Source organism: Carcharodon carcharias, chromosome 8, assembly GCF_017639515.1.
Source record: "Carcharodon carcharias isolate sCarCar2 chromosome 8, sCarCar2.pri, whole genome shotgun sequence".
In the NCBI taxonomy this organism is placed as follows: domain Eukaryota; kingdom Metazoa; phylum Chordata; class Chondrichthyes; order Lamniformes; family Lamnidae; genus Carcharodon; species Carcharodon carcharias.
Window position 1 is genome coordinate 48,873,030 of NC_054474.1, and position 17,029 is coordinate 48,890,058.

Here is a 17,029-nt window from a genome sequence, read left to right on the forward strand (position 1 = left end):
ATGTATTCTGCGTTCTGGAGCCGGAAGCTGTGGCCTCAACATCGGCTGGAGATGCCAGGCAGGAGGACAGGTTGTTTGGGCACTTGGCCCCCTGTTTTTCAGATGAGTGCCAGGCAGTGCTCTTGGAGGAGGTGGCTGCCAGGAGGGGTAACCTCGTTCCCAGAAATGGCAGGAGGAGGCCACCGCACCAGACAAAAAAAGGTTGGGAGGAGGTGGCAGCCGAGGTCAGCCGCCACGATGCTGTGTGGCGCACATGAGTGCAGTGTCGCAAAAGGTTCAATGACCTGCTGTGCTTGGGAAGGGTGAGTACCGTGTTGGCATGGATCAGTGTGCAGAAGTGTTTAGGGCTGGCTGTCCTCCCATGGAGCTCAGGGGTGTTAGAGTCTGAGTGCCAACTGTCAATGACGCTGGAGCTATCAAGAGGGTGAGCCTTGGCTACTTGGACTGAGTGCCTTGCGGCTCGAGGGCTACAGCCTGGATGCACCCTGCAAGGTGCCACTGAGGTTGGCCAGGCTGCAATGGCGCTGCAGGCAGAGCGTGGACTAATCAATGCTCCTTTATCCTTTCAGGAGAAGATGACCCATAACCAGTTTGAGGGGTCACGGACAGGCGGAGGCCCCCCAAACCTGTTAATATTGACCAGATTTGAGCAGGATGCTTTGGAGCTGGAGAGTCGCCATGCTCCTCATTCAGCCGGTTGTGGAGAGGCAGAGGTGTCAGGTGAAGGTAAGAGTGCAGTGCACAAAGGTGAGAGTTTTGGATTGTGAAAACATTCTTGTGTAGTCTCTTAACTGATGGAAGCCTCAAAACTGGAGTCCCCATTGATCTTTGAAAGATGATGGCACCATGGTGCAGATCTCCATTGTCTCACCAGGGTGCCTGGCATGCACAGTGACAGTGTGATGACTTAAGCTAATGATATTTTGTCATTAGATTCGCCAGCAGGGTCTCATCCACAGGACCCCAAAGAGCCACCCCCAACACCAGAGGACTGCCAGGCTTCAGCTGCTCCTGGATCACATCCACTCTCTGAACCAAGCACCAGCACAGATAACTGCACCCCATTCAGCGTTAGATCCTTGGCTAGAATGTTGAAACACAGCAGTGAGGGCACTTCACACTTGCTGGAAGTGCAGAGAGAGGCAGAGAGTGCCCAGGGCGCCGGCAGTCGGAGGACGGCTGGAGACCAGGATGATGCTGTGTCTAAGGCAGATGATGAGCTTCTGGAATCATCCACTAGGCGGCAGATGCTGGATGTCCAGCGGGATGTGAGGGAGGATCTGGCAGAGATCCATGAGGGTGTGCATGCCATGGGGCAGGATTTTCCCTTTGTCAGGCGGGTCTGGGAACGGGTGTGAAACAGACCACTGCCCACGATTGGGCTCCAGCCGTGATTAACGAGCAACCAGCGTGAAATATGCGCTGAGAGCCTCAGCGCTGCAGGGGTGGGGGCAGGAGAAGCAGGGGGTCCACTCACTGAAAGCTCCCTGAAGGCACAGAGCTGCCTCAGGGAGCTGAAGAATTTCAAAATGAAAAATAAAAATTTTACAAATAATATAAACATGGCCCCATATGTGACTCAGTCACATGAAGAGGGAATGTTAAAAATGTCAAAAATTTTAATGTTTTTTTATTTACTGTTAGAAACCTCATCCTGCCCATGGATGAGGTTTCCTAAAAAATGCAAAGGCCGCTTGGCCTATTTGCCCGCCTGCCAATCGTAAGGTTGGATGGGCAGTGTAAAATAACATTCAATTACTTGCTTAAAGGTCTTTATAGGCTTCCTACTTGTTGGTGGATGTGCTGCTGACCCTGTGGGCACCCGCTGACCAAATTATCGCGTGACTGTTTGATAGCGTCAGGACGTTCGCCCAGCATCATCACGTACTATTTTACTTCTGATTGGGCCGTGCCTGCCCGTGGGACAAAAATCCTGCCCATGGTCTCTGTTGTGGGGGAGTCCATGCAGAGCTGTTGACCCTCATGGCTGAGCGCACTGCCTCAGGGGGGTGACTCTCATAGAGAGGCAGCTCCAGGAACTGAATCAGGGGTTCCTGGGGTTGCACTTGGGCCTGCAAGCCCTCACACAGGCAATGACCTCAGGTGGTCAGTGTCAGTGTGGGAGATGGATGAGGCACCCAGTATCCCAGCTAAGTGCCCGTCTATCATTGGCGTGCAGTGAGGTCCAGAGCGACCTCACCATGGTGCACAAGCTGCTTGTCGTCTCTGTGGGTTCCTTTCCAGGTGCTCTGGACAGCAACAGCTCCTCCACCCCTCTGGCAGTGAATGGTGGCATCTGATGAGGCTGCGATGCCTGGGGAGATGCCAGCCGTGGCACTGGCCACTCCCTCCCAAGCGGGGCCAGCACAGGCTCCATTGGCCAGAGGGCGACTACCAAGATCATCAAGGCCAACACGACAGCAGAGTCAGCTGTCTGCCTCCAATGCCACTGCCAGCGAAGTGGGGGGGGAGGGCACCAAGACACAGCACTCGCAAAGGTGAGTTTAAGGTGCCATGAGCACAAAAGGGACTGTTCACGGGTCATCTTCTGTTCTGTAATGTTTTGTTTATATGTTTACTAGTGTGGAAATGAACACCAGAGATGGTAATGTTAATTGTTTTGAATGTGAAAATTGCATAAAATTTGCTTTTGTCATAATGGCCTGAGTGTGCTTCATCTGTTTTTTTGGTGCAGGGTATACCAGTGTGTAATGCTGGACATGAATGGCTCTAAAATTTATTGCACAGGCACTGAGTGGACTTTGGATTCAAATGAAAGGGTTATTTCAGACCGGGGTGGAGGCGGCAGCCCTGGCATGAGGTGGAAGCAGATCTTTGGCATCTTAGCTGAAGGAGCGTTGGATCAAGACTGGTGTCCCTGCCTCCCTGAAGGTTACAGAGGTCTGCCTTCACGTCCTCAGTGTTCTCCTCATTGTGCTCCTCTTCTGACTCACTACTGGATTCATCCTCTGTGGCCTCTGGAGCAGCGTCAAGATCCTCTTCTTGCCGTGGGTCCCCCCTTGCCAGTGCCAGATTGTGGAGAGTGCAGCATGCAACCACTATCAGTGACACCTGCTTGGGGGGTATTGTCGTGCTTCCCCTGAATGGTCCAGGCATTGGAAGTGCATCTTCAGAAGACCTATTGTCCTCTCCATCACCAACCTTGTGGAGGCATGACTCCTATTATAACGCTGCTCTGCCTCTGTTCTTGGGTGGCGAAGAGGCGTCATGAGCCACCTCTTCAATGGATAGGCCTTGTCACCCAGCTGCCGTCTATCCAGCACTGAACAGCCTCAGGACCTGGGAGTGGCTCAGGATGTAAGCCTCATTGGATTTTCCAGGGTACCTTGCACAGACTTGAAGAATCAGTGTCCTGTGATCACACACTATCTGGACGTTCATCGAGTGGAATCCCTTCCTGTTGACAAAGGCACCCCGGCTGACCCACTAGCGCCTTTCTGGCCACATGTGTGCAGTTGATTGCAACCTGGATGTGGGGGAACCCAGCAATCGCTGCAAAGCCCCTGGCTTGCCCAGCCTGGCTGGCCTCGTCCATATGGAAATGAATAAATGTCATTACCCACCTGAACAGAGTTTCTGTCACCAGCTTGAAGCAATTGTGGACAGCTGAATGGAACACTCCACAAAGATCCTCCACTGATCCCTGGAAAGAGCCGGAGGCATAGTAGTTAAGGGCCACTGTGGCATGGGGTGTCCACCCGCGCAGTTGAAGGTGATCTTAGGCCCAATCATATGACAAATGGAGGTCACAGTCTCCTTAGAGAGGTGGAGTCTCCTTCGGCATTGTGCCTCGGACATATTGAGGTAGCTGCATCGCTGCCTGAAAACCCTGGCAGCAGGATATTGGCGCCTTCTGCGACCCCTTCCATCTTGGACTTCCTGCTGGCCCTGCACCCATTGTGCCTGCGCCTCTCCTCCCACAGGTCACTCCTTAGAAGCTGCATTGGGGCAGGTGGCTTCCTTTCTCTTCTGCCCCTCTCTTCCTCCTCAGGGGAGGTGCCACCAGCAGAGAGCACAATCCCCATTACCAGGGTAACAGAAGGCTGTCTGATACCTGGATGGGTCCACATGGTCAAAATCCTCTAGAGGCCTTAGAGACACGAATGAGTTCTACAATGAAGCCTGGATATACTAAGGATGAAGCTCTGGACAGAGATGAAACTGTCAAGTTCCAATAAGCAACCAGCAGCAAACTATCTCCTAAACTCCTCACACTCACAATGGCAATGCTGCTGACCCTTTTTATCCTGCCTTTGGATGAGGTTTTGCAAAAAGTTGGCTGCCCACCTGCCTGTTTTGCCCATGCGACGAGTGTGAAATCGCATGGGCAACATGAAATCAGAATCAATTGGTTTTTAAATTGCCTTATGTGGCCTTTTAATTGATGGCAGGCGCAGCTTCGACACCTGTGCACGCCCGCTGAGTGAAATATCGCGTAAGTGTGAGATGATGTTGGGGCACTTGCCCGACGTCATCTCGCGTGATTTTTACGCCTGAACGGGTAAGCTGCGCGCCCACAGACGTAAATTTCTGCCCGGTGAGTTTGGTTGATTTTCACCAATATGTCACATTGACAATGATAAATTTGATTAGAAATAAAGCAGAGATCATTTTGTGTGTCTGTGACCAGAAAGATCTGTGTTGATACTGTTGAAAAGCATCTCTCAGAGCCAATAGGAAGATCAGTTTCACTCCAATAAGCTTAGGCTAGGTTAAAATATGTTACAGAGATGAAGCCCAATTTGCCATTCAATCCCCACTGCCACATTGATGATTTTTAGATCTGTAATCTGCAACTACCTCATTCTACACCACCTCCATTTCATGGGCCATTTGGAGGATTGGGAGTTGTGTTTTCTCTGTTTTCTCTCTCCACACTAGCTTTGACAGTTTTTGAGTTGTTTTGTCAGCCTTTGGGCTTAGCCTAGTATTATTGTTACCCAAGCAAATTTTGTAAAGATTGAAATATATATTAAAAGTTTTATCATCTTTGTAAAGTTTGCCAACAATTTTATCCCCATATATAGTCTTTAAAATTTATACACCAAGCTGTATGAGCTGGCTTATATATTCCACCCCAAATAAAGGTCTCCTAACATAAGATTTAATATGTGACAGTGTTCTATTCTAGAAGGCTTGTTGGTGAAGGATAGAACTGGAGCAGTCTTTACACACTTTTATATTTATTTACAGAGTGGCATAACACAAGCGTACACTTCCTAATCCAACAATTACAGTTCCAGTCTGTGTCTATTTATGGCGGCTCAAGTAAATCCCCAGTTAATACCCACCAACCTTATACAACTAAACACAATTAACAGTCTGGGTCTTGCTAATTTATAAATAATGCTGAACTGACAAAATCAGAAGGGTCAGCACAATAATGGTAGACCAAGTGCAAATAAAACATTGTTAAGTAACACCGGATAAGAGAGCCAGTCAGGAAATCTATCCAGATAAAATAGACACACGGGTTTTAGTTCAACAAGGATGGAAACACTGGATAAATCTTAAAAACAATGTACAGGACTGCTAGGCAATTCAAAAGTATATATTATACAATTGTATTCAATAACAGATGTGGCAACCAGGAGCCTGAGTGGCACTCCTGCCTCTGAGCTGGAAGGCACTGTGTTGGAGTCCCACTCTTAGACTTGTTGGCCACAGAAGAACACAGGCACTTGGTGCAGGCACGCATGTATTGGTGCCAGTCCCCAGCCTGGACAAATGGGGAGGGTTAGCAGCAGAAAAGGCACCTGGCACCTGCCAAATCCAAATAAAAATGATGCTTGATATAAGGGTCAACCAGCAACGTGGTGACCCCATGTAACATGGGAAAAACTGAAAGAGGAAGCAAACAATTGGTGAGGTAAGTAATTTAGATTATACAATAATTAAATATTCTGAAACAAGGATATTATCTGCATCAGGTAAATACTAAAAGGTTTCACTTGGCACCCTGTTATGCTTTATCCCTTACTCCAGAATTAACCATCCTATCATCTATTTTTGTTAAATCTGCAAGTGAGCAATTTCCTGGTAGACAGATTTGCCCAATCATTGATGAAAAGGTAGTTGCTGAGTGGTGGGTGGTGTCGGGGAGGGAGGGGGTGGGGGACGAAATGAGCACACAAAATCCAAAGGAAAATCTAGTTGGTTTGATTCTTTGATTTCTGCTTGATTGCCTAATTAAACATTTTCCTTTTGGGTTTTGTGTCTCCAAGCTGCAACAGTGTGCATTATGCAAACCCATATGATGTGATTTCAATTTGACTATTTAAAGGGCCAATGCAGCCATGGAGATAAGTGGCACATCTGTGTCCCAATCAATCGGAGGTGGAGAGACTGGGAACACACAGATACCTTCTGACAGAATTAAAAAATACATGATGCACATGTTAACTTTATTTCATCAGTAAGTGAACTATGAGATGGCCATGTATGATGATTGCCAAGGTTGTTATTTTTCCAGGACTAATTAATCCTTTTGCCTTCCAAATATTTCTTAAGTAGAGCAAGAGTCTGTACACATGCCAGACGACCAATTCCTCAGAGAGCTTCATTCCTTTGAAGCTTGCAGCATGACAGGACGTATAGCCAATCACCAATATAAATATTTGCATACCAGTGGATCAAGTTAGACAGTTAGTTGGGTTTTCACCCGGTGATTCACAATTGACGAATGAGCTCATGTAAACAAAGGTGACAATGATAACTGTGGAGAGTCTGCCCTGGGGGGGTGCAATCTTCTCTAACCTCTGCTCAGCTGGACACAGATGCTGAACATCGGGGGCCATTGTTGAGGAGAGAAATGATAAAGTTACTGCGGAAACCTCGAGAGCTACTGGCAGAAATGCCACGTGTACTCTCCACAATAGCAAAGAGATCAGAAGAGTCCAATCACAATAGTAGTGGATTAGTGGCACAGGTAATTACGAGAATGTCTGCCAAGGACAGTGTGGTGTCCCCTCAGAACTTCAAGCATGGCTCTTAAATGAGTCTATGCAGGACATGGCCATGGCCATACGAGAGATGTCTGGAACCTTCATCAGGATAACCTATGACTTATCAGTGGCCTTCCAATTTGTCAGTAACATTCACCAAACTGCTCTCCAGCAGAGTGGTCATGGTATGGTGCTGGCCCAAAACACAGAGGCCATAGATTGAAATCAGAGCAAGTAACTGAGCAGCCGACCTCTAACTCTGCTGAAGCCACAAGGGCTGCACCACTGGAAGCGATAGGAAGCATAAGAGAAAGCTAATGTAGTTAATGAAGGGTATGCACATGGGTGTTTGATAAAATGCCATGTTGTTAAGTTTTCTTCTAATGAAACATAAAATGTAATGATTTACAACATTTCTGCGGCTTGTCCATTATTGCGTCCCATGTACCAACTTGCCCTTTCAGTTGCTTTATGATGAATATCAATACATGATGGGTGCTTGGGAGATGAGCAATGGGTGGATGTTTATTTGGTAAAGAGAGAGGCTGGCAGTGGCTGTGAGAGCAGCCCAGAGAATTTCATTTTAAAATATTTTTTCTAGTGAGAGTCACTGGCCGAATCTTGGAGCTATTAAAGCATCCCTGGCATCCTAGGCTGAAATGCACATTGCTGGTCTGGTGATGGGTGGCCCTTCGTCATATTACACACCATCCTCCTTCTCCTCCTCTTCTGTTCCTGTCATCAGAAAATGATTGAAGAGTGTCAGGATACAGCACACTACTATTATTCTGGACAACCTCACTGGCTGGTACTGAAACACACCTCCAGAACTATCTGAGTGCCTGAAGTTCACATTTTAACATGCCAATGGCTGGCTTGATGGTGGTCAATGGGCTCTTGCTGCAGTGCTCTTTCACATTACTGGTGTGCTTCTCATGGATGTATGTTGTCTCCTCTGAGCCAGCTCTCTTATAAGTCCTGGGAGGAGAAAGTTTGGAATTTTCTACTATCACAGTAAAAAAGCATAATGACTGTTCCCAGGGAATCTGGTGCACACCTATATGAAACTTTCTTTGTAGTTGCACACTGACTGTACATTAATGAAATGAAATCCTTGGTTGATTTTGTGGTCCTTGGATTGTTGTGTGGCCAATTGATAGCACTGTGTCTTCTTCTTAGCCAGTCCCTTGGGATTGAAGATGACTTGCTTCCATTCCAGTTCGATGGATTCTGAGATGGCTGATAAGTCCAATGCACAGTCTGCAGACTCTGCCATCTGAGGGGCAGTTGAGAGCTTGAAGGGTTGGGTAGGTGAGTTATTTGGAGGTTTGTGCACTTCCACCAACAACTCGACTTCATCTCTGCGTGTTCCAGATGCAGAATCTCGATGTATTTGGTGCCTTCCCAAATGAACCTTCTCCATTTTGGTAGGTCATAAGCCAGGGATTCCCATGAGTCAGCGGGAATGTTTGACCTCTTCAGGAATTGTCTGAGGACATCTCCAAAGCATTTTCACTGCCTTCCTGGGAGTTTCCTGCTGCAACCAAGTTTTGAGTAGAGCAGTTGCTTCGGGAGTCTGGTGTTAAGCATATGAATGACATGTCCCTCTCAATGGAGCTAGTTTAGAATGATTAGTGTCTTATGGCGGGGCAAGCTGGCTCGGGAGGGGACACTATTGTTGGACCACTTTTATTGTCTCTGGTGGTGCACTGAAAGGAGCCAGAGGCAAATAAACTGAGGCTACGGTGACTTCCACAGTGATGGGTAAAGTTTAGCCACTAGGTCCAGCAGGCAGCAGCTCTTCCTGAAAGAGCCTGCAGATATCTATGATGATCTACTGTGTCAATCTGAGTGGGTAAGAGCACTGTTTTTCAGCTGAATCAACAAAGCTGAGATTCTGGCTGTAATTTCTTCTGTAGGTAGTGCCTTCTGTGAGCTCCGCCCCTCTGTTGCGATCCACTCTGCTATTCTCTACTCTGCTATTGTCTAGCTCTTCCCTATACACCGCTCTCCCTGTGCACCTGCATCATAGCACACAGTGGCTGCCATGGACAGTGACACACTTCCTCATCCGATGTCACATTGAAAGCATTCATGGTGCTCCCTCCATTCTGATGCTATTGGAGAGCGTTCAAACTTCTGAAAATGTCTTTGATCAGAGGGAACTGAGAAGGCAGCTTAAGCACACTGAACCTATTCATATCAGCGATCAGAACTTTAAACACCATTGAGACTCGCCACTAAATCTCACCTGCATTTCACTGGCAAACTCCCCTAGCTCCAGGAAACCCACACTGGAGGTGTTGGTTACAAATCCCTGTTGAAGTCATTTTAAAGTTGCCTCATCAGCATGTAATAATTATCGACTCATCTCCAACAAGCAGGTTTCTTGAACACAGCCAAACATGTTTCCATTAAAACCAGACGTGGGCCATTGTTGTCAGGTTTCAGAAATCTTAGTTTTTAATTTTCCACATGCTCTCAACCCATCTGTCCCCTTGAGAATCTGACTTTTAGCTGTTTGAGGGGCTAAAGAGTCATTTTCTGCAGATAAATTATTTATAAAAACTACTGAAATGTACACCAAAGTAACTTAGGTGAAGTTCTGTTCAAATAAACCTCAGCTCTTTATTCTGATTAAAGACATGGGTATTTGTTCACATACCTGTAATCCAGGACTACCTCTATCACCTTTTCTACTGGCATCACCCTTTTCACCTTTATCACCATTCAGTCCTGGTTCACCCTAGGTAGAAAGCAAGGAATAGTTTTAATGATTTATCACAGATGCCATGGTCTTGAAATTCTAGGAGCCTCACTCAAATGGTGGAAGTGAGAGAGAATCTAACCATCTCCCCTTGACATTCAATGGCATTACCATCGCTGAATCCCCCACTATCAACATTCTGGGGGTTACTATTGAACAGAAACTGAACTGGACTAGCCATTTAAATACTGTGGCTACAGGAGCAGGTCAGAGGCTCAGAAATCCTGCAACGAGTACTCACCTCCTGATTTCCCAAAGCCTATCTACCATCTACAAAGCACAAGTGAGGAGTGTGATGGAACACTCTCCACTTGCTGGATGAGTGCAGCTCCCACAACATTTAAGAAGCTTGACACCATCCAGGACAAAGCAGCCCACTTCATTCTCACCCCTTCCACACTCATTCCCTCCACCACCGACGCACAGTGGCAGCAGTATGTACCACATACAAATTGCACTGTAGAAACTCACCAAGGCTCCTGTCCAAACCCACAACTGCTACCATCTAGAAGGACAAGGCAGCAGATACGTGGGAACAACACCACTTAGAATTTCCCCTCCAAAACACTCACCATCCTGTCTTGGAAATATATTGCTGTTACTTCAATGTCGCTGGGTCAAAATCCTGGAACTCCCTCCCTAACAGCACTGTAGGTGTACTTACACCACATGGACTGTAGTGGTTCAAGAAGGCAGCTCACCACCACCTTCTCAAGGACAATTAGGCAAGGGCAATAAGTGCAGATGTGTCGAAAGAAGAAATGTGGAGGAGGAAAAAAGGGGAAGATCCTTGGTTAGACTACATGGGTGAAAATATTGGATGTTAAGTGTATACAAATATTGGTAGTTTATCACTTTTCATGTCCAAGGGAATGATACTTTTGAATGAATGGCATTTGGACCAAGTGTCATACAATGGATCCAACTGGAGTGCACATTTAAAGTCTCAGAAAAAAATTGTAGAACACAAACTGTTGAAAGCTCACATCACTGCGTAATGTGTCACTGAAAAAGCAAACAAGGACACTGCTGGAAAAATTTGTGACAACCTGAATGCATCTCATCTAAAAGCAACTTGTGCAGTTTCCCATTCTGCACACTACTTGGCTCAAAACAACAGGTCTTACTCTGACCACTTTGGCTTGCTGGAACTTCAAAATGAAAATGGTGTTGACATAGGAATTGGGTTGCGTTCCTGCTACAGTGCTGCAGAAATTATTGACCACATAGCAACCGAGATGAAGAACATTTGCCAGCATATCAAGTAATCAAGGGTAAAGTTTTGATTCTTACTGATGAATGTACAAGTCTAAGCAGCAAAACCGGTCTCGTAGTTTATCTGAGATGTGAAAGTGATAAGAAGGATGATGCACGCTTCATGTTTTTAGATTTGATTGCATTTACAGATCAAAAAGCTGATACAATAATTAAGCATCTTCTTGGTTTTGATGACTCCTATCTGAAGCAGCATCTTGTAGCGTTTGCTAGTGATGGAACAAGTATTATGCTGGGCACCAATTCAGGTGTAGCTCAAAGACTTATGGAGCAATACTCATATTATTTTGCATTACCTGAACCATAAATTAGAACTTGCAGTGGGCGATTCGGTGATACAAGTTAGTTGAATGAACAATTTCCATTCCTTTATGGGCAAATTATACTCTGTTTATAACAGATCACCTCTCAATCAGAAGCAACTGGCAGAATGTGCTGCTGAATTAGAGCAACGATTTTCCAAAATAGGCCGCATTTTAAGTACTAGAAGGGTAGGAAGTTCATTTCGAACAGTGTCGGCTGTGTGGTACAACTATGAAGCATTATGTGCTCATTTTGAACTGGCAATGAAAAGTGAAACAAGGTGTGCCTCTGACAGGAAAATCCATGAGGATCTGTTAAAGAGAATTTCCTCAAAACAGTTTCTCTTAGACCTAGCTCTGATGTATGACACCTTAGATGAAGTCGACACGCTCTCAGAGTATTTGCAAAAACACACTACAACGATTGTGTATGCAGACAAACAGATCCTTTGCAGCAAATGCTTTTTGCGTGGACTGAAAAACTCTTGAGGCCAGGGAAAGTTTGGAATGGGTCATTAGGGAGCAACAGGAAGATTAGCAGCATTAATTATCAACAGTTTATTACCAGTCTTGTTAATAATTCAGAAAATCGAATGTTCACAACCATGTCATTGAAAGACTCTCATTCAGCCTCTGAAGCCCAATCCTGTTATGCATCTCTGATCGACCAATTGTGCCTTCGTGACCAAGACCATTGGCCAGCTGAAATGCCACCAGGTTATGGAGAATTGGCAATATCTTCTCCCTGAGAGTGGGTTAAATTGCCATCTACTTCCGTAATCACTGCATTCAGAGATTATGTGGAGGAAGCTGGACAATGCATTCCCCAGGATTTACAACCGTTACTAAATTGCGCACAAGTAATTCCAAGCAGCACTGCAGAATGTGAGCGACGATTCAGTCAAATGGACTTAATTATAACACCAAAGAATTCTCATAAGCCAGGTATAAGCACTTATGTTTGTCAGACTACACAGACCACCACCCCCCACGCACCCCCCCACTGACACATTGGGATCCAACACCACGGGCAGAATCTTCTGTTCAGCGAGTGGGGGTGGGCCCTGCACGCCAACGTGTAAAATGACGTATGGTGACATTGGGCATGCACCTTCCGTTCTGCGGCACACCAGAGTCGGCTGATCGCCTGCTGAGCTGTCAAAGGTCTGTTAAGGCCATTAATAAAACAATTAACCCCATTGAGAAAGCTGCCTGTCCAACCTTAAGGTTGGCAGGCAGGTGAAGAGCCCAGGCGGTCTTCGCATTTTTCATGGAACCTCATCCATGGGTAGGATGAAGTTATGACTTTAATAAACATTTTTGGAACATTTGAAAAACATGTCCCAGCTCACGTGACGCTGTCACATTTGGGGACACGTGTAGATGATTTTTTAGCTTCTTTATTTAAAATTCACATAATGAAATTAATCTCACTGAGGCAGCTCCACGCGAAAGAGTGAGGCCCCGATTCTCCCTCCTCCCCCTGCTCGTACAGATAATGCTGAGCGCTTCCAGATGTGCTTCACACTGGGCGGGCCTTAATTGGCCTGCCCATGCAAAATGGCAGCACGCAGCTGATTGTGGACGGCAATCGGCTCTGCGCCCGCTCCCAGCTGGCTGGCCCAACGGGGAGAAAATTCTCCCCTCTATGTCACAATCTGGCTGCGATGTCACTGATCAGCAGAGGATTCAAGAACAAGGTCAGCCTCTTCCTTTAGCAGAAACGTAGAACCAGACCCACTGTGGAAATTATTGTGAAGCAATGGCTGCAGAAACTCATGGTATCAAGTTTTTGAAAGTTTGTGATGATAAAGCATCTAAAGGCCATGATGCTGTTGAAAAATTTGTGGATGAGTTAGTTTGCTGTGCTAATTTCAGATAAAAATTTACAATGCTGACAAAATAAGTCTGTTCTGGCCCCTAGGAAAAATGCTAGCAACAGCTGAGGAGAGTGCACCAATGGATGATAAGGGTGCTAAGGATAGGTTCACTGTCCATGGCTGTGCCAACACAGCTAGCACACACAAATGTAAATTGGCTGTGATTGGGAAAATCCAATGTCCCAGGGTCTTCAAGGGTTCTTGGACATTACCTGTTCACTATTATGCCAATAAGAGAGCTTGGGTAACCAGTGACGTATCTTCATGGTTTCACAACCATGTTGTACCAGAGGCATGTGCGCATTGTTGCTTCTAGACAATTGTTCAGCACATCCCCCTGCTGAATTCTTGGTGAAAAACAATGTTTTTGCCATCTACTTTCCCCCCAGCGTCATGTCATTAATTCAGCCAATGGACCAAGGCAATTTCGGTCCATGAGGTATAACTATGGAGACTTCTTCTTGAATAGTTTGCTTGGTGCTGTGAACATAGGCTTGGGGGTGGAAACTTCCAAAAAGAGTTTACCATTAAGGATGCCATCTATGTATCTGTTAATGCCTGGTGCCTTGCTGATAAAGACATGTTGACCAACGACTGGCAAAACCTTTGGAGCACAACAATGTTCATTGAAGACGATAATATTGACAAAGATTTTGAAGATTTTCACATGAAGGGGAAAAAATCTGGTAAACCAGCTCCTTGATTATGAAAAAGGTACATCAATGGAATGTGTCAATACGCTGGAGGCTGGGGATATCGAGGAAGTGTTTAATATTGATAACAATCCTCCCTTTGTGCATTCTTTGACTGATGGGTAGATTGCAGAAATGGTGTTACATCAAGATCAACTTGATAAAAACAGTGATAACGAGGATGACGTAGTGAATCTGGTAGAGAAAGTACCCATTCATGATACTATTAAGATGTGCGATGGGTTGATGGATGCACTCGAACAATTTGCATTTACAAGCGAGCAAGAAATAATGTCAATCTATAAAATAAAAGACAAACTTATGAAACAAAAGCCAATGTTGATGAGGCAGATGAAGCTGGAAGAATATTCAAGAATGCCTCACAACAGAGTACCTCGACACTCTGACTCCTCTCCTACAAGCAGAATCGAAGATGATGCTACAGGTACGAACTTATTACAGGTACCCTGCATTTATTATTCAGTGTTACATCTTACTTTTCTACTCATTTAATTCACTTTAGACTTTAGCTAGCCTAGGCTTTGGTCATTGTAATGTAAGTAGGCCTAGGCTTATATGCAGTCTCCGAAAACTGAAATGATCCGAAATCCGATGTGCGATCGGCCCTGAGGATTTTGGATAACATTAACCTAAATTTTACAGGTTTACTCAACCTGTAAAATGTTGCATAATGAAATTCTAGCTATGCTAAAGACTAATGATTCAAAGTACCATACAATTGAAAATAAAATGCCTACTGCCTACCGGCACTAATATTTTTCACTACAAAAGCATAGTTTTACTGATTTTTGGGCCCTCAAATGAATAACACAGGAAAACAACATAACTTAGATTTAGAAATGACGTGGCCAACAAATTTTCTTAGAGCTCCTGTACCTCAAAATTTGGCACTACATCACTGTGCAGAGCTGTGGCAGACTTTTGGGTTGGTCCCAGGAAAAGTGAATGAACTTTCGAAATTTTGTAAGATAAGGGAACTCCTGAGAGAGGGGGGAGGGGCAAGTAAACAGTAGAACTGAATTTATTGCATAAGTCTTTATAAACTATGGTGCTAAGTTAACAGTGCTTATTTTGTTGAATTCTTTTTGATATACAATAAAGTTTGTTTGTTTAAAAACGTGAAATCTTATTGGTTAATTGGGTGTTCAGATTTCTTCTTCTTTAAACATTAATGGTCCCTAACAGGATCATAACATGTGAAAAATTTGAGCATTTTTGCCTATTAGATTGTTTATTTGAATTCTTTCATACTCAACATCTCATCGGGTTTAAAAATCCAGTTTCAAGTACAAAGTCCATCCTTTTCAATATTTGTTCAGCTTGAAATCCAAATAGATTGTCTGTGTGGGTGGCATGAATTTGTAAGTGATAATTTTATTGCTGCTTTCAGCTGGATAATAACATTAAATACGTTAATTATTTAAATGATAATGCTTCTTGTATTGAACCTACTGACCTACAGAAACTTTAGGCTTGTTCCACAAACCCTGTATGAATATTTTGAATGATAGCCAATTAATGTGATTAAAGGAATTATAGTTTGTTAATGTATTTTGTTCTGAGCAGCAACTTCAAGCTACCTGGAAAAATTGGTGTATGAAGTTATCCTGGGGTAGTGTTGAAATTGATATTGCGTGTCTGAAATAAAACTTGGGTCACACCTGAGAAGTGGCACTGAAGAAAAGGGCAAACATTTATACGGCACATTTCATGACCTCAGGATGTCCCCAAACTGCTTTGCAGGCAATGTACTTCTGCCGTGCAGGCATTGTTGTAATGTAGGAAATGCAGTGGACAACTTGGGCAAAGGAAGGTCCCACACAAAGCAATGGTAACCAGATAATCTGGGTTTTAGTGACATTAGGAATGATACCCTGCAGGGGTCAGTTCATTTAGGATAGGAGAGGTAAAGTTGGACAATCAGAAGAGGACAAAAAAAGAGCGGGAATTACAACCAGCTTGGACACTTCGTAGTATGTCTTCATGCTTCTTGTTTTATTGATATCTGACATGTTATTTACTAATGCTGAGGATATGCTCTCATTCTTAAGAAATTAAAGACATTTAGATAAACACTTACAGGTAGACCAGAGAAACCGATATCTCCTTTTTCACCTTTTTGTCCTGGAATTCCTGGGACTCCTGGGATTCCTGAGTCCCCTTTAGGACCAATTATACCCTAAAAAGCCAGAAATACCAATACTCAGAAAGCACAATACCTCCATTGAAGGCTCACATTTTAACACCATCACCATTAGAGCATGTGAACATTAAGAACATTGGATAGGAATTTTTGGTTTGGGCCTAAAATGGATGCAATATAGGCAGCGAGCATGTGGCGGTAATTAAGACACTCGATTCAGTTTCAGGTTCAGCCCTCATTCAAATTTTGCTGGCCACCTGCAGGTGTCGAATAGCTGTAAATTATTGGCCAGCTTCTGCATGGAGATGGCTGGATGGTACGTGTTTGGGGGAGACTTAATACGTGGCCGAGGGAATGAGAACAGAATGTCTGCAGACCAGAGAATTTTCGTGGGGCTTGAGGGAGCAATCAAAAGGCCCCAAAGTACAGGTGAAGTAGGTAATTGATCCTGGAGGGAATTGATTACCGTCCAGAGATGACCTTACAGCTCCTTTAGGAGTCAGGCTACTTGGCATCTGATGCTGTTTCAACTTTCCTAACCTTTGTTAGGACAGGGGCTGTGAGTGCACTGTTATTGGTGAGTGTGTCAATGGCTCTGCCTCCACAATTTGTAATGGCCCATCATGGCAGGCTAAAGGGGAGGCCAGTATTTCTTCTCTGTTTCTGTCAGTTGGAGCAGCCGCCTGGAAATTCACACCATGCATATATATAATCTCTTCAAAAATATTTTTAAAAATTTTCCTGATGGTGTAAGGGCAAGTGTAGAATCTTCCAAATGATCCAGGGACAGATTTTCCATCTGTGCACATTGACATTGGCCAGCTAATTGTGCGTGAATGTGCTAAAAGTTGCCAACTCCGGGTTGGACATATTCCTGAAGGTGTCATCCCATGATCTCATGCCTCCAATTGCCCTGCCCCCACAATCCCACCATTTGTCACTGGGTGTATCCATCCTTTCGATGCTCCACCTCCTCATGCCAAT

The 17,029-nt window shown here is 44.9% G+C and overlaps 1 protein-coding gene across 4 annotated transcripts in view; it reads right to left on the reverse strand.

Annotated features, from left to right (window-relative positions):
• The window catches only part of LOC121280769 (collagen alpha-1(XXIII) chain-like), a 275,471-nt gene that overhangs the window by 30,768 nt on the left and 227,674 nt on the right, over nt 1-17,029 (reverse strand). For all 4 annotated transcript variants that reach the window (XM_041192944.1, XM_041192942.1, XM_041192945.1 and 1 more), the window contains 2 exons: nt 15,983-16,081; nt 9,631-9,711 (listed from right to left, as the gene is read on the reverse strand). In XM_041192944.1, the coding sequence (XP_041048878.1) occupies nt 9,631-9,711; nt 15,983-16,081 (180 nt within the window). The remainder of the gene's footprint in view (nt 1-9,630; nt 9,712-15,982; nt 16,082-17,029) is intronic.